General features: G+C 39.4%; 1 protein-coding gene across 1 annotated transcript in view; it reads right to left on the bottom strand.

Moving 5' to 3' along the window:
* The window catches only part of itfg1 (integrin alpha FG-GAP repeat containing 1), a 143,592-nt gene that overhangs the window by 36,022 nt on the left and 85,998 nt on the right, over nucleotides 1-21,572 (bottom strand). The window contains exons 12-13 of the mRNA XM_053320941.1: nucleotides 20,840-20,948; nucleotides 610-653 (exon numbers count right to left, since the gene is read on the bottom strand). Coding sequence (XP_053176916.1) covers nucleotides 610-653; nucleotides 20,840-20,948 — 153 coding nt within the window. The remainder of the gene's footprint in view (nucleotides 1-609; nucleotides 654-20,839; nucleotides 20,949-21,572) is intronic.

Here is a 21,572-nt window from a genome sequence, read left to right as displayed (position 1 = left end):
TAAAGATGGAAATAAAGAGCCTGGCCTTTATCTGTCCCTGTATTCAAAAACTCTCACACTGATTAATCACTGAATATGACACATGCAAACAAGAGTAACCTACATTATGGTAGGGTTACTGGCTTGTTATATGGTTGTCTTTAAGTGGGTCTCCGTGTGAAGGAAAGGGTGGGAGGAGGGGTACGAGCAGGTGAAGGTTTATCGCATAAAAACAAACCATTTATTGGAGCTGTTTCCATTTGTTGCACTCTTTCTCAAGCTGCGGTAAGATAGGTTCTTTGCATGTAAAGAGGTGCTTATACGGCCCTAGAGCTCAAAAACACATCACCTATTCAAATCCCCTTCCCTAATCCCCCCGCGTACGTCTAGTTTGGACAGCAGCGATGATAATTCAGCCCATTTCTGTCTTTCTGCTGAAATATTGCTGTGTACAGTGGAAGATAAAGATGTATGCATGGAGTGATAAGTGCGACAGGTAGACTGACAGTACACCCAGAAACACCAGGTCAGACTGCTCGGTGCTCAAACACATAAGAAATCATTTGATCACAAAGAGAGTTTTTTTATGCGCTCATTAGAAAAGCGGACAAACAAAGACACATTTCTCACCTTGACGTCGTCCGGACAGTCGTTGGAGCAGAGGCCGCTGAGCACTGAGAAAGACGGAGATGTCAGAGTTAGACATGTTATTCAGCATGTGTTTCGTGCCCAACACAATAACACACTCCGAGTGTCAACATCTGTGATGGTATACTGTTGCCGAGCCCCTGAGGGCCCGCTGCATCAACATGTATCAAACGTCAAGCGAGTCAAACTCATTTCACACTGAGAAAGAAACTTTGCGCACACACACACACACACATACACAAAGACTCACAAAAGCTCCACTGTGGCTGACAATCGAAACAAAACAAAACAAAAAAAATGATATCACGTTAAAGCATTCCTCGCATTCACATATACATCAAACAATTTAATTATCATTTGGGTGTGCTAGGTGTAAAGTCAAGGAGGGAAAGAATAGAGGGAGCGTTATAAATAAACTGCCAGCAATGAGGAATGTAAAAAAACACAAAAAACTATTAAAACTGTGTGTGCATGTATGTGTGCATGCTAAGAGAGTATTTCACTTATTTGTGTGCAAGCTGAGCCAGGACAAAATTAACTGCATTGCTAATCAGTCATTAAAGGAGTGACTTTATTAGCATACTAATAGGGTCCTGCGTCTGGGTTGCCTTGATTTGCCTGATGGAGTCACGCTGAAGCCCTGATACTCTGTTAATAAGGTCTGCAGCCAAACTCAATGCACCTATTCAGAGAGAACATCACAATGTCCCTGGATGCATGATGACTTAATATTTGCTTGTTCGTCACTAACTCACCACAAACATACTGTGTATTGTACACATAGCCTCAATTACCCACCGGAACAAATATCCATGAAAAACTGCATGATTTTCTCTGTTACATCTTTCATTTGTTCTTTCAAGTCTGCAATTTTTTTTTGTCCTGCAGGTCTCCATTCACTCTCTTCATTCTTTCACACTGTTCAGAATATTTATAAATTGTGCAGCATGCCATTAAGCCTTAACAAATGCTAGCTATTAGGGGAAGCTGCAACACGGTGGGTCTAAAGGGCATTCTACACCCGACAGTGTTTGTCTCAGTATAAATATGCTTCTCTTTCTACAAATGTGTCAAATCACACAAACACACAACCCACTCTTTGTTTTTTTAACACTATTTTTCTCTACTTGATTACCTTGTTAAGTGAAGACAGCTGCTCCAATCATATATATTTTCTTTTTTCTCTACGTTGTATGACTTGTGAGACATTACATTTGGTCAAGACCTACTGTTCTAAGGTTGGTCGTTCCACCACTTTGGTCCAGACTGAAATATCTCAATTATTTCATGGATTTCTGTGACAATGACTTTTACTCTAGTGCACTCTGGACACTATGGGCTATATCTCCCACCAATGTCTGCTGTACTGATTAACTCATACATACTGTTCAGGGTCAAATTTAACCCATTATTATGTTGAAGAGCTATAAAAACACCCTTTACACATTGCTTTTAACTGGACTTTTCCTATTGTGAAACAGGATATACAAAAATGAAAATAAAATGCATCTCTTTTGTGCATTTTTGTACATATACATGTAAAAATTTGAAAAAAAAAATCAAAAATCAATGAATTCTTCATATTTATGAATGTCTTTTCCCCAAAAAATAAATACAATTCACTCTGAAAGCTTTATTGAGGATTAATCAAACATGTATTAATGACTGATGGGGGAATTATTAATATGAATTGATGTAGAGACTAATTATGAGTCAGAATATGAACAGTATGTGAGGGTTAAACCTGCTCAAATTTTACAGTGAGACTTGTCCAAATACTTACAGGCTGTATTTACACTACTTTCCCCATTAAAGTCAGTCTCACCTGTAGCTCAGCAGATGTTTTATGTATACTAGACTTTACAATAAGATGACAGCTAGTGCTGGATCATCAATACAAAGCATGAACAATTACATTGTATGGTAATGCAGCAGTGGTCTTGGGTAGAGGACTGCAATGCACCATTTCCCTGTCCTCCGATCTCTCTCTGTGCCAAAGAGGTAGCATTTTGTGGGAATAAACAAGGGGATTTAATATAAAAAAAGAAGCTTTGATTGGAAAAGAAATCGCGTACGTGTGGCAAAGGCAAATTTGCTGCTTTGAAGTTCACAGGCGTATTAAGTATGGGCCTGAAGTGGAATTCAGATGGCGCTCCCATCAAAGACAAACACATGTTTCTTGACCCTAACTGACCACATTATACATCACTGCTACTCAACATCCTTGATACACGGGTTTCAGAGGGAAAATTGATTTGCCGGAAAAAAAACTTTAATGTCTAATCAAGGCCCTTGGTTTGTTGTCATTAAACATAATTTTCAAACCATATTTCATAGTGGCACAGGCATTATGGGAAACCTTTATACACACACACACACACACACACACGCACGCACGCACGCACGCACGCACGCACGCACGCACGCACACACGCACGCACACACGCACACACGCACGCACGCACGCACATATACCTGCACTGGCCACAGACCATCCATCATGTAATGATTTCTCTGATTAGATTTGTTGGATATAAATGAAGACACAGTGACACGGTGGCCTTTATTGTGTGTGATGAGGGTGTTAAACTTAGAGTACTCTCTCATTGTGCAAATGAATGTGACAAAACTCTATAATCTCAGAAATGAGTTCAGCTGGATCTCTAAAACTCAGGGACGTTTCTATCCGAAGGGCTTTGATGTTTTCATACCTTTGATGTTTTCATACCTAAAATGATGTAGCTTAATGATGTAGTTTTAGTTGCATTCAACTTCAACTTCTGTTCCATGTTTGGTCATCAGCAATATATGTGGTATATGTATACATTTCTCAATCTTATTCTGGTTGTGGTCATATTTAGGACATGATAGTAATATTATGAGGTTTATAATACTCCTCCCCCCAGTAAAACTGCTAATGAATATTCAAAATTTGCACTGAATGATGGACAGGAGTCACACAACATCACTTTCACTGATTGAAAATAAAATGTTGGTGAAGCTGAAACAAGCCAATAATTCAACAACAACCGTGTGGTAACGATGGCAGAGTTCACAACCCAACTCAGCCACAGAGACAATCATTGGAAATACTTTGGATTTTGGTAACCAGAATGAATATTACCTAACCAGTATAAACATTAGGCTATTAAATAACATAGCAACTATTTTATCATTGCTTATTTTATTTGTTTATTTTGTAATGTATAGGTATGTAGATCATGTTCTGTCACTTGTTGTATTGGTTTGCACAAAAATAGATCTTTGGTTTGAAACTGTTTTCTTTTAAATTAGTGTCATTTTTGGCCAGTATTGAAATCCCTACCTCCTAGACAGTCTGCCTTTTCTGGAGTAACTGAGATATAAGTATTACAAGCACGAGGCACAAAGTAAACATATATCAAAAATAGTAAAGATAAATAGCTCTGTAAATAGAAACATGACCTGCATAACATCTTTCCTTTGGTTTTGCAATATGTCACATTGTATCCTCTAATATTTTGTGTTTAGATAGAGGAGCTTCAGTGTGGATGTGTTGTGGCAGCAAGGTGTGGATGAGATTTAGATGAACTCTTTTCAGCCCCAGCATGAATAAAACATATCTGCAGTTTCTGATGAATAACAGCAGGTGGGGGTTACCTGGAAAATGCCACTGAAATAGACACAAAATGACCCATTTCCAAATCCAAAGTGTGTTTTTACGAATACTCACTGTGATATCATTAATTAAAACAACCAACGATTCACTTGCTTACAATACTTTGTGATTCCAGTGTATTTTTGACAGCTGAGATTATTGGAGCAGTAATAGATCTGGCTGTATATAACCTATATCTACAGTATCCATCTAAACATCTGGATTGACCCTGATCTGACTTATAACATCCCTACTTTCACTTTCTGTCAAGGTGGACATCAATCTCCTAAGTTTTACTAACTATATTAATTGATTGGATGTACCTGTACACATGTCAGAATTATATGTATTATGTATATATACCAGCCTTAGTTTTGAGTATTTTTCTTTCTATGGTGAACTATGGGTCTACAAAACCAGTGACAAATAAATTGGGTCTCTGAAATGAATTAGAAAGGCCCTAGAAATGCCCCAAATACCCAACCTTTGCCTTAAAATGACCCTGCTAAATTGCAGTCTTAATTGCAGTCTAATGAGTCTTGTAATTAGCACACAGAACTGGTTGGTAATGAGAGCATGTCAGGTGGTCAAGTGACAGTCTGACACTGGTATTATCTGTGCCTGTCAGGTAAGAAATGACTGTGAGTCTGATATATGGAGAAGGAAGAGTAGGAGGATCAGAAACATGGGTAATATTAGTCATAGGTGAAAGGAGCTGAAAAACCTGTGGCCCATGTAAAAATCATATCCCATGTAAGATCCAAAGCAGAATAAGGTTAATGAGTGGGACATGCAAACATACTCATTGGTGGACGATGTGTTTGTTGCAAAAGAGATAATATACTGTATTTTTTTGTTTTTGGGCTATGAGAAGATTGGAGGCTTTAGGAGTGCTAGTAAAAAGTCTGATCTTGTGCATCAAAATGATCAGAAATGGCTCATGTAATTATACTGCTCACCAATTCAGAGTTAACACCAGGTCAACACATCACACACTTTAGACCAAAGTCGTCTGTGAAGGACACAGTTGATCAATAAATCATAGGGATTGGATTATTCATCACTTGTTTGAGTTCCATGCTGTTTGGGTGTCAGGCTGTATTGTCAGTAACACTGTAAATCAATGATGCCAGGGGATTAGACTGTCATTTGTTTGAAGTCAGTGTCATTTGGGATTATCTGGTAAGAAAACATGAGACAAAAAACAAAGACTGTAGCGGGCCTGAAAGCCACAACACCATTGACTCACCGTGCACAACCTGAGCTATGGATTCTCCTCCCCTGCAGAGCCGCGCTTATTGAAATGCACTGTGCAATTTACATAGTCGTATAGAAACTGTTTTCTCTCTCTATTTTCACTCTAGCAGTGTTCTCTCATACCTGTGCTGCTAACATGTAAGTTAAGATCACTGATTTGTGTAAATATGCCCAGATGAATCCTACATCTGGACTACAGTACTATAGGGACTACAGTAAAATACACTATAATCCAGTAACTACTTAACTCATTTATGCACTAATGTTGGCACAACTGGTTTCAGGTAAAATGCACCTTTTAAAAGAAACAAACTATAAACTGCCCTCAAATGTGAGTCCTACATTCCACTTGGAGATTTTAAAAATGTATTATCTGTTTTTTTTAATCAAGTTTCCTCGTTTATTGTTTAGTTGTATTGTCTCTGCCTGCTGATTGTCTTCTGAATGTTTCTCGTTCTCAGGTCTCTCATAGAAAACAGATCTTAATCTCAATGAGACTGCCTGATTAAAAAAAAAAAAAAAGGTTAGCTAAATAAAATCTCTATGGTACAAAAGAGGTACAAACAATGACAGTTTGAATACAAACACATATTTATGTCGGGAGTTGATTGTCAGGATTCTCGCTAACTGGGACACGAGTGAATCAAGATGTTTACTGTCAATATAAGTGGGCACATTAGAGAGGTATTGATGTGCGCAGCAAGCTGTGTTTTGGTGATGGAAAACAAGACAGACATTTTAACTCCTGGTCTGGATGTAATAAAGCTAAATTGCACTTGGCAGCTCATGGAAATAACACAGTTAGAGCAACCTTGTCTTATGCCAAACTCCCTTTGTCTTTTTTTAAAAATGTATTTACTCTCTGTTAAATGTGAAACAGCCTAAAATTCAAAAACAAAATGAAGACCTTCCACATTCATTCACACATCTTTACACAAGCATTGGAAACTGTTGAGTGTACAGTATCTGTGACAATTTTTCAATTTAATCAGTGAGAGGGGACGCACACATGCTACATTAAGAATTTCATGACATGAATTCACTGATGCAAAGACAGAAAAAGATAGAAAGAGAAGCGGCATAAACTGCTCGAGTGCAGAAGTCCTTCACAACTAAATGGGCACGCTATCGCTCCAGGAAGTAGGGTGGGTGTTCGTGTGTGTGTGTGTGTGTGTGTGTGTGTATCTGTAGGCAAGGCTGTCACTACACTTATGAGAGAGAAGAAGCTCAAAACTAGTGTTTCTTCTGTGAGGCCACTTTTGTTCTCCCTGCTTCAATCCCTGGTTGTCATGAAACATGTACATAACAGCTTCTCCATGGCCAAACAAGAGCCCTGGAATAGCTCTCACATATCCTGTGGGGAACACATTTCATCTCTTGCCGATACAATAGTCTCTCTCATACACACACACACGCACGCACACGCAATACGACTTACAGCCTCTCTGGGACTGAGCTAGGCTATTTTCTAGTGTAATATTAAGACTGATGGCAGCTCCTTCGCAGGACTAACCTAATCAAGTGGAGGATGAACTGGTCTGCCTACTCTGTGTGGGTCCACGTGTGTGCGCGTTTCAATCATTGTGACAACGAGCCAGTCAGTGGGCAGAGTTTCATGAATAGTGTGTGTGGATGTGCGTGGGGTTTTTGGTTTTTTGGTTTAGTCCACTGTGATCTGAAGTATGTTATTGGATAAAAATATGGTCTCCTTGAACATAAATACCTCACATACAGTGTGACTGCTAGACAGAAATAGGGTTAAGCTGCCTGTATACATGAGTAAACATAAAATGGACATTAAAATTATAGAAAAGGTTCAGTTAAGGGAACTAATGTCACACTTATTTTACAGTCACAAACCGATTTCTTAGGTGGAAAACATTTAATATCTCAAGAGGGACACATTCCCTCGAAGCACAGAGTACTTCTTACTGTATAAATCTAGTGATTTACAAGCATGGAGACTCTCTTTAGTGTCCACACTGGGCTTCTTGATCAGGTAGGTATAGTTTGCTGGACTGCACTAGTTTATTGGATTGGACTGCTTTATGTCTATTCACAAGCACAAAAGCTGAACTGGGCCAATTGGGCCAGCTCCCATGTGCATTCAGCTGTGTGGTTTTCAAACACTGCTGAATACACAGGCAGTGTGTTGATCTCTCAATGAGACACTCCCGTCCCCAAAGAACGGATTAACTGTACTATGCTAGTTGCGCTTAACTAGTGCATCTTAATTAGCCGCTGTTTTTCTAATTCAGACAGTTTTAAAAAACATGCGCCGGCCAGCAACAATTTGTGAGGGGAGCTTGTTTTCCGAAGGAAGAAACTAACAACCTTAGATGTCAGGGGAAATGTCTTAGCATCTTGTCCTGTGGTACTTAAATCAGATGAGGTCAGAGCCCTGGATTTTAATAATGCGATGGATGCTGGCCGGTGGGGGAAGAAATGCTTGAAGGTAACACAGCTCACTCTTTATAGCTGGCTTAATGAGAAGCAGAGCTCAAGTTCTACAATCTGACTTTGCTGATCAATATGTGTATGTCAGACCATGCTGCATTTCAGTGACAGCTTTCAAGAGCTTCCTGTTAGTTGCATATGTGATGTGACGGAGGAGAAACACAAGAGACTTTGGATTGGAAATGCATCACTTGTAAGATACAGGAGTCTACTGTAATTGAAGATTGGGGGGGGGCTCTCTGTTTATAATAAATTCTCGCAGTTTGTGGTCTATAACGCTATAAATCAGGTCATTTCTCACCACTAAGAATGCATTGGTGTGGTGAGCTTTTGTGTTATTATTACTTCTACTTGATGCCATTTATCTCTGGCCCATAAATTTGCTTCAGAAATGAACTCATTTAATGTGTAAGTTAGTTTATATATCATAGACTTTTCATTTACTGACAGCTGAAGTTGTTTGGTGCACTGCCAGGAGTGTGTGAGTGTGTGTGTGTGTGTGTGTGTGTGTGTCTGCACACTCACATTAAATATTAATGAACTGGTAACTGTAAATTTAAGCACTCACCCACATGCACAAGGAATATTTTCATCTGACTTTCTAATGAATATCAGGCAAAAGCTTGACATTTTGCAGAAAATACAATCTGAATTTGATTTGTGCTTCTTCCAGCTGGTTTGTAGACCATAAACTGAATTGACTTTGAGTGTGTATTTGAAGGGGAATTTACAAAAACCACCAACTGACATCTATGCTCTACATGGGTACCCTTCTCAATTAATGAACAGTAAGTCAGACCAAAGTAATATTCAGTCTTCACTGCTTTTCATTTAACAGAAGTGAAAGACCCCATAACTAAATGCATTTAAGCACACCCCAAACATTTCTTTCATACAAAACAATCTAAAACTTTCCAGCTCGTAATGAAATTCCAAATAAGAGCTAATCGCTCATTTAAAGACTTTCTAATGCTTGCTACAAACACTGCACTGTGAAAATTGTATAGTTTGCAACATATATGGTCTCTGACTGCTTTTTCATCATCCGGAATAAACACAGCAATATGGTCCACGTAGCGCAGAGAGGTAATTTCATGGTAAATTAATTTCTGTAACTTCTGTTGCTTTTTATGTAATAGTAGATGCTAAAATTAGATTTTCAGCACCAAATTGTTCATTCAAAATTCATAGATGACAAAACAGATGTGCATTCCACACTCTCATTGCAATAGGAGCCTGGCCTCCCAAGAAAAACAATACTATACTTTCAGCCGTCAACAATGACCTATAGTTATGGCTGGGTGATAGACACCTTCCAGCGGCTGTAATAATTAGGACCTGGAAAAGTGACACAGTTCATATAATGTTAATATAGATTGACTTCCTGATTTGCAGGAGACGGGTCGGAATGGTGGCTAGATAGTTAGGTAGATGGCAAAAAGTGGACTTAGCTGCAGGACACACAGTTCGCTGTACATTAAAAAAAAACAAAAAAAAACATAACATGGTGGTATTCACATTGCTAGTGAAAATTTCTACCCAAACATGATCTCTTCCTTACCCTAACCAACTGGTTTTTGTGCAGACCTTAACCGTAACCCTGTCACACCATTAGCCATCATTATTTTTTAACAGTGATTTGTAACGTTTTCTTGATAGCAGCGCATTATGTTCCAATGGGTCGTTCTGGAGTGCATGGTACAAATGACCTATGTGGTTATTTCATTTGGAGGACTTACTAGCCGAATGGTCTTTGTTAACCTCTACTCTCTATTTGACATGTGTTTGCTTTGTGGCAGAGAGGCTGCTTTATCTGGTTGGCGCCTCACCTGTAATTGCATGCTCATTGGCACTCTATAAAAAGAAACTACAGGGAGCTATGGTAACCAAATGCACACGTCCTGAGCTGTCAGGTCAGATGACGTCACATGCGCACACAACCGCATACACACTAGGAGCAAAATGCAACGAACAGACTTTGATGGGGGAACATGACATGCTGTGTCAGCGGCTAGTGGCTACAAGCACGAATCAACCAAAGCAGACGCACATACACATAGTACATGAAAACACACTGACACACAAACATAACGTTCTGACAGCTGAGCATCATTTGTTCTGAGATGCTCATCACTTCTCATTGTCCTCAGGGTGCTTTTGCTGACTGCAGGGCTGCTTACAGACATGCATCGGCATAATACATGGACACAAATAGACAATGTGACAGACAGTGAGCTGACATCTGGTCTTAAATAGCAATAGCGACTACACACATGACCACCTGCTCGTAGCTTAATAATCCATGTTAGTACACAGTAATGCTACATATGGCATGTATGTACTGCATGTGTATGTGTGCATGTGTGTGGATGCATTTATGGATTTTCTGCTTATCCGTCTATTTTACTGGCTATGCAATAAAAAGGGACATTTAATGGAAGGATTGTCACTTAACAAAATGCCTATAAAACTGGCTCCCTCATGAGTGCCTGACTGAAAAGTAAAAAAAATAACCCCCTTTGCCTTCAGTAGACATACTTTAATAGCTACTGCCTTGTCTGGTCGATGTGTAAGTAAGACAAGGCACAGCACCGCCGTGGGGGATTCAAGTCCCAGAGGGAGCTTTCCCTGCTCGGTGTTCATTTTGGGTAACATCATTATAGTGTGGTTGTATGCTCACTGTCCCTGAACAGCTGGCAGTGGCTCTCGCTATGCTTCACTTTCAGCTGAACACTAAAATACAATGTGACCACCACGTTAACTAGCCATATCAATTAGAATAAAGTTGAACACCCTCTCGTAGGCCAACTGGAGTCTAGACAAAGCATGTTCCCTTCATTCAGACTGGTTTTGGAACAGGGGGGAGGTACAAGGTTTCTGAGTTTTTTAAAATCCCTCCCTCCCTTCCTAACGGTCAACATCTGTGGCCTAGACATCTGACAGTTAAAGGTGTAGTGTGTAGAATTTAGGGGCATCTGGCAGAATGGACTTGGCAGAAATGGAATATAATATTTATAAGATGTTTTAACTAGTGTAAAATCACCTAAAAATAAGAATCATTGTGTTGTCGTTACCTTAGAATGAGCCTTTTATATCCACATAGGGAGGGTACCCTTCCACTGACCCCACCATGTTGCATCTCCATGTTTCTACAGTAGCCCAGAATGGACAAACCAAACATATTCATGTTTTTCATGAGTTTTGTGGCCACTGTAGGTCCTTGCTTCAGTGACATTACAATCATGGTAGTTAAATGCAACATCCCTAGGTTGATTTGGGACAGGGTCCTTTCTTGTCTCCCACTCTTTCCCCCTGCTTCCTGTCTACTATCTAAAATAACTATCTATCTAATATAGGCAAAAAAAACTTTCTTTGACATAAAAAAACAACAACAAATAACCAAACAAAGTACTTGTAGATTACATTTTGTGATATATTTGTCACATACTGCATTGACAAAAGACAAAAGGGAGGGAAAGAGATTGGGAATTTCACACAGAGTGATTCATATATTGATAATAAAATCTACAGTGAGGTATGACAAATGGATTGCCAGATTGGTAGTCACTAGAAATACCAAGATATCTTAAGACACACTGTATATAGAAACCAAACGGCAAAAAAGAAAGTTTTTAAATCTCAAAATGATGATGAAGTCGTACATGTTCAGCATTGACAACACTGTCCAGTTTCCCCTTGTAAATAATTGGACCTTGGCCCACCAGCATTGATTCATAAGGTCAAATGTTAGCCTCAGAAAGCTGGCCCAAAATCACTTCCTCTGCTTACTGTAGCTTGGCAAGGCTTTGCGGGACGTTCGCTTGGGTTAGGAGTACTGTCGATGGCTGCAGAGCAAAATTAATTAGCAGGTGATTGGATTAGCCTTCTGAGCCATAAATCAAATATAATGCCCAAGTCTAATTCAAATTAGGTGCTGCTTGTTGTTTTCATCTTATAAACCACTACCAATAATTTGCTAATTGGTCCGTCTTCGGGCTACCTCAATTCTCAGCGGATGTGGTCCACGCTAATAAAATTGAACTTGATCAAAGTTGAAATTGATTTAGGCTGACATCTTCTGAGGATAGAGTCACAGAGGCCTCCCTGCTACTGATGCTGCTAAAGGTACATATGCCATCCAATTTACACTAAAATGAACAGAGATAAATCGAGAAACCACAAGCATCATATTAGAATTCTGTTATACGAAAACCACCTTCCACTGATTTGCTTTTCTCATTTTTAGTCAGAATCTGCATATAGATGATAAAATAAATGGTAGAAAGGTAGAAAGGTTAGCTCTCTGGCCCACAAGCTCCTATCAAACTTGTGTGCAAAAGGTGGAAACTGAGTGATCCTGACTTTTAGGAGGTGAAAGATACAATCTCTAATATTCTAGAGGAGGGAAAAGTAGACTAAGAAAGAAATATGAATCACTCCTCCCTGTAAGATGCATATAATGACTGTAATATGTGATTTACTGTACTGTACCATTTTCTTAGAATCATATTTATAGGCACAGCAATTATGACTTCAGCTAGTATCAACATAAGCTGAGGCAGGATGCTGTTTTGACAAACATGGGAGCAGGCACTCCCACTCACCCCTCTTTGTGTGTTGCAAGAGACAGAAGAAAAGTATTCATGCCAGCCTCCAGTCAAATCCTCCTCCGGACAACAGAGCCACACTGAAAGACTTCATGTAAATCTCCTCGTTGTCATTTCAATGAAATGAAAAAGAGGGAATAAAAGACAGCTCTGACTGACAGACTGAGGGAGGTGGAGAGGAAGCACGAAGACAGGAAGCAAATTTTCTGAAGGGAAACAGAAGAGGAGTGAAGGCAGGGTGAGGGCAGAGGGGAGAAAATGAGATAAAAAAACAGTGGCTGGAGAAGGTTAGAGGAGAGGAAATGATAAGAAAAGATGGGACGAGAGAGGAGAGATGGAAAAAAAGAGAGGGGGAGAAGAGATGAGAGGGGAGGAGAGGAGTATGTGGGCCTGAGAAAAGCTCCCAGATGTTTCTCAATGCAGCTAATCTGCATCCTAATAAGTGAGCAGGAAGCTAATCAACTCGTACAGTTCTGCCTGTCAGTCTCTCTCTTCATCTCCTTCACACACACACACACACGCACGCACACGCACGCACGCACGCACGCACGCACGCACACGCACGCACGCACACACACACACACACACTCACACACACACACTCACTCACACACACACACACACTCACACACACACACACACACACACTATGAGATGCTTGTACGGAGATCCCCCCCCCCCCCCCCCCCCACACTCCTCATCACCCAACATTTTATCCCTCTTTCTAATTTTGGAGTTTATGATTTCTCCCATCTCCTCCCTCCTCAGCAGTAATCATCCATCCATCTGTCGGCCTTGCAACCACTTTGTGCATCGTTGTTTCTTAGAGTGGAATACCACTTTGCTTTGTGTAAGAATTAATAATCATACACGGCCTTTCAATCCTCCGAGAAAAATATGAAATAATACATGTAGAACTTTCTTTGAATCAGTCTAAAATGAAGCAATTCATGTCCAAGGGTTGTCCTTATTGTGCTTAACCAACGTCAGTAAAAAGAAGAGGAGGTGCACCTTCAGTCTGTTCGAAGGCCATGTCTGGCTCATGTATTTGCAACAATCTGATCCGATACGTGGTTAAAATGGACGGGCCCAGAATAGCAATACGTTTTCCTGTGCTCTCCATTGTTCACTTTCTCCTTCTCACCTGAGAAGACCACATTTTAATGCTGTGATGATTATGACGCACCACAGGATCAGTCTCGGAAGGCTTCTCTTTAATATACAGTGGCTTGGATTGTACCTCATTTGTAATGTATCTTTGGACACAAGCGTCTTGAAGGAGGAATACTATCGTGAATGTAAACGAGTCCACCGAGATATGCTTGGGTATTAAATGCACTGACAGACCTTGGACCAGTAAAAATACTGCAGGAATTTTATCTGAAGAGATTTGACCCAGCCAGCCTCAGGTCATGAGTCACATCTTGGATACTGGTAATTTGGTAAACCTGTGTAGACCTCAACTTAATTCCTAGCTCTGTTTTCTTATGTTGTTCATGTTTACCATCATCAGTCTGATAGTGTTAAACAGTAATATGACACTTTAAGAAGTAGGGATGCAGATGTATATGTGAAAGTCAAATTTAAAATGCATCTTGGTTTTATGGTACAGTAACACATCAGTACATTTTCCATTCAACAAGTAAATATTGAAGGAATAGTATAATAGTCAGTTAGTCAAAAAGACATTTTGGAAAATACACAGATACACTTTTTTACAGTTTCTTGATATCAGTACCACTCTCATGCACAGCTAAGAAATGAAGAGTTATTTTTACTTTCTGTTTTTGTACTAACTTAACAAATTAAATTAGTCATGAATGAGTTATTTTAAATAATTAGAGCTTTACAGGTGCTAGCAGGCAGATCTTTAAACTCTAACCCTTTTGCCAGCTGCTACCAGCCTTAAAACTAAGCTAAACTAACCACCTGCTGGCTTTGGCTTCATATTTAGTGTACAGATCTGAGATATAACTCAGACAACATGGCACACCTGAAAGAGGAAATTGCCCTTTTTCACACCCCATCAGTTTGCACTCTGCAAAGACAGATCTGCAGTCTCCTGTTTTCAAGATACGGTCCGTTTGTCTGCATGTTCTGGTTTGGCTACAAACTCCTACTATTCATCCTCCCTCGATACAATTAAAAGCCTCATTACCTCAATACAAAATAAACGAGAGAAAATAGTGAGGAAGGGAAAGGGAAACTGAAACTTGGTCTACTTGGTCTGTAATTTATTGGGTGCTTGCTAAATACTTTCCTAATAATATAATTATACAACGCAAAGATAAAACTAAACGCCTCACTACTGTACATCCTTAGACAAATAAGCGAGAAACATATATAGAGAGGGTCACAACAAGTGGGAGAGAGAGGAAGAGAAAAGTGGTGGAAGAAAGAAGCGTAAGCATCAAATTAAAGGTAAACATATCACCTGATCTGGATTTTTGTTGTGGTTACCCAATTAAAGACTGATACAGATAAAACTCTTGGAAATATCTTACACCCCCTGTAAGGTACAAGTAACAAAAAAACCAAAAAAAACCCTTACCATGCCAAATAGCAATGTGTCAGTATTTCTTAATTTTCAATACAAAACGAATAGAAATGTAAGTAAAAGTTACAAGCAAACTTATGTCAATACAGAGTCTGCAATAACACCAACCAACCACTCTAAGTTGAACTTTCTTTGAAGCGGTGTCAAAACAAAATGACATATAGACCTGACATGCTTTTTTCTTCAGCTTTCCTGTCATTTTTTTGCACAATATGACATCCTACCTGCCAAGTCTTCCATTGGTCTGCAGCTACACTCAAAAAACATCTCGCCTGCTCCTAAATTATATATGCTCCTTTGGCAACAGAGGTTAGATTGTGGATGTAATGCGCTAGTGAGAGAACTATTGCGTGTGGGGCGCATGAGAAGATATGATGTCAGACCTGTGCAGGTTCAGGTCATCTCAGTGTGAAAAACCTAGCGAGAGTCCAAGCCTCTGGAAGGCAGGAAAGGCAAGGCTGCTGTCTGAGGCCAAACTGTGATGGATTTATCCCGGGAAGTCTGTGTGCATCATGGGATCTTACCTTTCACTCACAAAACTGTACACACACACACACATACACACATACACACATACACACACCAAGCCCCGACACAAAGTCAATCCTTCAGCGGGTGTTGTTCAATAATGCTCTGGGGAGGGTTGAGGGATGTCGTCTTGAGAAAATAGGATTCCATCTAAAAGAACGGAGGACTGGATCAGGCTGTCTCACAAAGACACATCACCGGTTGACATGATGTGTCAAGTCTGAGTATGAAGTTCACACACTCAGTCTCACTTATTATAGCGTAACGCTATCAGCTACGCTATCAGAGGCGTCTGAGAAGAACGGTAAATAAACTATTTACCCTCAGGGGGGTTTCAAGGGAGGTGTGAGGCTATTAAGCTGCATTTAAGCTTACGTTCACGAGGGAGACGAGTGAAATGTCGACAGGGTGTAACGCTTGACAGATACATTTTTATTTTGGTTTGCCTGTAGTCGGCTGGATGTGTACAAATTGCAACACTGAACATATATGAAATATTTACAGTGAGATATGCAATAAGTGAAGTTGAATAAAGAGAAGTAGTAGGGGAGCTGACAGCATTCGGGTGGTGGGTGTTTCTATGTGTGTTTTGTTTGATGTGCCGCAGCGAGACAAGACATGGATAACAAAAAATGAACAGCGGTGGCACAAAAGCAATTGATGGTACAGCGGGTGGTAGGACATGTGAAGGTCACTAACATACAGAGTGGCACTTACTTTTACAATTCTTCTTCAAAAATGCACATACAAATAATGTTATATTTTTGGCTTTTTCCAACATTTTCTCTCAAACTTAGTCAGCATTAATTTCCAATTTAGAGCACTGTTGAGTCCTCTACTTCTAACAGGCAGAGTACACAATCAAGTGCCTCCTTTAATATAAATGGAGCCAGCAGCTGATTTCTTTTCTGCAACATATGCTCAGATTAATGCCATTTCCACTGGGGAGCAAGAGACAAAAAAGCATAAAAGGCTGAACTTCAGGAGAATGAACATGTTCATCAATATGCTACACCCACTATTGTAGTCTATCACTACAATATGACTGATGCTGGATTTTTATTTAGAGACCACAGAGAAATGACATAAGCTGTTTTCAGTTGGCAAACTGAAAAACAATCAACATCTGGTAGGGAGTGGTACAGACAGCCGGACTGATGATAATGACAACAGCTGTAGTTTTTGAAGTTTTCTTGCCTTTGTCACCAAACAACCCCGTCTGTGACCAGGCAGCTACGGCCACAGGAGTTACTCTACAGAGAACCCATACCTATCATTTGGCCCCTTCCTGCGCTCTGTGATCATCTGTACTGTTTGTAATGCAGTCAAATTCACAAAATAACTGCTCTCATTTACATATTTTTAAAGTTTCTGTTGTCAAACAGTGTGAATATAAAACAGTGATTTAATTGTGGATTATGAATACTCCTTTTAATGGGATGAGCTTTGATCGATTTGATATGCTTCAAAGTTTAAGTGGAGGATTCAGATGAGTAGTCACAGTCCACCAGCTGTCAGTCATTTACACTAACAAGCTAGCTCATTACTACGCATAAACTAGCTCTTCAGTAGTTGAATGTGGCACAAAGTGGTCAGCAAGATCCTTTATCTAGAGACAGACTCACCACTCTGTTGATGGTTTTGAAAATATAAATGACACTATTCACTCTCTCTTTTCTAACATCATGATAAAGAGTGATTCACTTTTAGATACCACAGTCAAATTACCCAGAGAACAGCCAATAACTACATTTTGTAATTTGGTCCACTTCATGAATAACAATTAAAGTTAAAAGCAGTGATGATCTGGCCCTCACACCCTCATGCATGTTGGGTTACTACGGATAAACATGATGCAACAATATATTTACCAGAGGACAACTAACACACATTTTCATGAATATTTGAGAATGCACATAAGAGATAACTATCACTTCCTGTGTCCACTATACAGCGCTAGAGAGTAATCACTAATTATATATAATGTTGCTGTATATCACGTGTAGACCACACTATGCACAGTTCATGTAAATCTGATGATGTTTGTCACATAAGACTGACTTCTTGTTGCCACTAAGTGGTAAGTGGTGCTACACAAGTGGGTCATTAATACATTAATGTTGGATGTTGCATGAAGAAGTTAGATATCACTTCCTGTATGCGGTACTAGAGAACACCCACTACTTATATGTCATGTTGCTGTATATCATGTGTAGACCAAAAGAAATCTAGAAATCTTTTCTAGTTGAACTTTGGTGCAAAGTTTTGTGAGTTTTTATGCATCCTAAAGACCTCAAATATGTGTTCGTAAAATGAAAATTGACGCACGGAATCCATAATGGCCGACTTCTTGTCTTGCAAAAAAAACATAACAAAACAAACAAAAACTAAAAAGCAAGATCATGAGAACAATGATACCACCAAATTTTATGAACATCACGCAACTCTTTCAAATAAAAAATGTTCAGTTTAAAAATGCATTCATACCCAATATGGATACATGACAGTTAAATACAAACATTTGTTGACCATAACAGACTTCTACTGAGAACATGGAAACTACTGGCTCCTGCACCTGCAGTATAAAATTACATCAGTCTAGCTTTTAAAATTATTATACCTCTAATGCTGAGATGCAAGTCAGGACACAGGGCAACAGGGACATCATTTAGCTTTATTCCCTTTAGGAGACCATATTGTCTAGTTCAGTGGTTCCAATTCATCTAATGCAAACTTGCCTGATCTTCTCATTAAACCACACCTGCTCCCCGTGACACTCTGCAAACTCTGCCAAATTCCTGAAAAGCACTAATTCCACTTGGCTACTTCATGAACATCGCTTGAATCAATACAGACTGATATGGCAGATATCAATTTCAGCAGCTCAGAGTGATGCAAACAGTCCTCATCTTACTCCCATCATTGAAAGCATTTAGCATCATCAATCAAAGTTTGGCAAGGCTCTGCCCCCTCCCACTTCAAGGCAGGACTGCAGCGTGTCATTCAACTGGCTGAGACAGTAGTCTGCTGCTTGCTGCCAGACATCAAAGATCTGCATTAGACCGCAAATAAAGGTATCTCACTGTTTGGCATCATACCCTGTGTGATGCATCGCTTCTGGTTCAAATGTATCAGTCCTGAATCCTGCACCATGCTGTTACTATATAGTAGGCACTAACATAGACAGAATCAGACATACAATCATATAATGCTGACTAGGCTATTTAGTATACCTATCCTCTTTGTCGGTTTGACAATTTAAAGTTTGTTAAATATTAATCTATATGCCTTCTCTATACTGGTATTATGAAGTGATTCAGCTCAATCTACTATAGTCCATTATGTGACTGAGGAGCATCTCTTACTTTCTATTTTACAGAGTGAATGCCTAGAATGTCCGCATTATAATAAGGAGTCTGATGTTTTTTTCATGAATGAAGAGCATTAATCCCTCACTATGTATCCCAGGCAACATGTATTAGACAGCACTAATCTGTGTGTGTATATGTAATACTTGGCAAAGAAAAATAGATTTGGATACTGCGAATGTGTAGGTACATGGGTGATCTGTGTGTACATGTGCATAGTGATGATTTATGTCTGTGTATGAGTCTGTGGGCAGAGGAGCAAGTCTAGCCCCTCCCCTCCCCGCAGACAAAACAACTGTTCGCCAACTGTGCTGGAACAGAAAGGGATGAACAACGCTCCTTTTCCTACTAATGAGCAGAGCAGAGTGACAGATTAAACTGTGCGAAGGCCCACCCTAGAGTGGAACTATTTTTGCTTTCCTCAAATGTCACCAGGTACTAACGCTGTACCAACATTTTGACTTCAAAAGAACCCGTCTCGATATTTACTCAAACAGTGTTACAAATAGAAAAGAAATAAAAATTAAACTGGGAAACAAAAGCGGCGAGACAAAAATATTGAAACTATTTCTGAGCCTCTAGAACAGATATTGAAGCTATAGATGTTTCTAGTCATACATCATTTATGAATCCTTCATTTAAAAAGTGTTCCTAAAATACAGCATAGACGATGTGCCGTTGATATCTATCTACTGCGTCAAGGAATTAGTGATCATTTTAGTCATTGTTCCATAAACAGACATGAATATAGAATATAAGGGTTTAAATCCATTCCTCAGGAATTTTGATACCTATTTTAAGTTAAAAGAGGAAAGAGACGGAGGGGGAATACATGCAATAAAGAGACATGAGGGCCGCCATATAGAAAGTTGAAGTAGGAATACAATCATTGTTTTATTTTTCCTAGGATTGGTTTTGTAACTATGATAATGATAATAATCCTGTAGATTTTATCTTTTAATTACTATAATGAACAGTTTGTATAACATGGAAATCTGACGTGGAATATCAGGAACCACACAAAGTCCACCAAAATAAACAATAAACTACTGTAATAGTTAAGATTGATGGTAAACAGAAATATGGGACACAGTGTCTCCCTCTTAAATTGTATTGGAGGTACAACATGTGAAATTTAATTGTGTCTTTTCCAACAAAGAAGACATGATCACTTTTACATTGCAGCCAATTACCCTGCTTCAACATGTCATGAATGTGGCATCGCCGATGGCACCGACTAGCCTGGGAGCCATGTGTCTTCAAGTGCTGCTTTTATATCTTTGTTAAAAGTCATTTACACACTTATTGGAAAAGTCAGGAAAGAGGTCTGTAGTGGTATTAAAGATGACCTTTTCAGAGAGAAAGAGCATTTACGACAGCAGAATGTGCTGACAGTGACTGCTTTAAATTAGGTTGATACAGAACTAAAAGCTCAGACAAAATCCAATTTTTTCACCAGTGACAGGCTAAAAATCTAAATAATATGACAGATAATAGTCATAGCCATCTGCTTTCCATATTAGGGAAAAGAGCTTCTCATGTTCACTTATTTTAATTGGTCTAGGAGGAGCTGTTAAGGTAAAAAAAAAAAAAAAACAAAGAAAAAAAATGTCTATTGTATTTTCCTGTGTGTAATATACAAAGAGGAAGAACACAAAGAGAGGCAAAAATAAAGCCAGATGACTGGGTTGAGGAGGAGGTAGTGTCTTCCCATGGTGCTCCTCTCTTCTCCTCCTCCCTGTGGTCTGAGCATGCAGAGAGGAGGGAGAGACAGAGCACGCCGGGCAAATCGGGGACTTACCCATCACTTTAACGAAGTAGGCATCAGCTTCAAAATTGTTCTTCAAAGCATGGATGATCAAGTCTTTTTTGTCCTCTGCCTGGCTTAGAACCAGCATGTCTAATATACCCTGCAAATGAAGACAGGCATATAGATAAGGGACAATGAGAGCATGGTGTGTGTGTGTGTGTGTGTGTGTGTGTGTGTGTGTGTGTGTGTGTGTGTCTTCTGATGTACATTTCTATCCTTCTAAAACGCTGGGTGACTGATCCAGCACTATCTTATCATCTCCTTTCTTTCCTGTTTCTCTCCTCACTACATCTCTCTCTCTCTCTCCCTTTTATAAATTCTCTCTCAGGGGTGAGTGAGAGAGCCAGAGACAGACAGGCCACATTAGCACTAATAATTAATTCTGATAAGCACAACCACATGCAGTACATTGTGGTGCAGCTACTGTACTATAGGCAGTCATCCAATATGGGTGTGAGTCAGAGTGTGTCTGGGGGCCTATGAATCACAAAAAAAGAGGGATTTAGGCAATATATATATATACTGCATGTATGTGAACAAGTGTGTAAGACAGTGTGTGTGTAACTCTACTAGTATGTGTGTCTTCTTTTATTCTAAAGTTGCTTTGTGTGTACAGGTAGAAATAACTGAAGAACATAACAATAGTGAATTCTCTAATAATAGCATTTATGTTAGATGTTATAAAAAGAGTGTGCAAAGAAAAGATATATAGCACCATGTTTAA

The sequence above is a fragment of the Scomber japonicus genome, chromosome 1 (genome assembly GCF_027409825.1).
Source record: "Scomber japonicus isolate fScoJap1 chromosome 1, fScoJap1.pri, whole genome shotgun sequence".
Classification (NCBI taxonomy): domain Eukaryota; kingdom Metazoa; phylum Chordata; class Actinopteri; order Scombriformes; family Scombridae; genus Scomber; species Scomber japonicus.
This window is presented reverse-complemented; position numbering and strand designations above follow the sequence as displayed.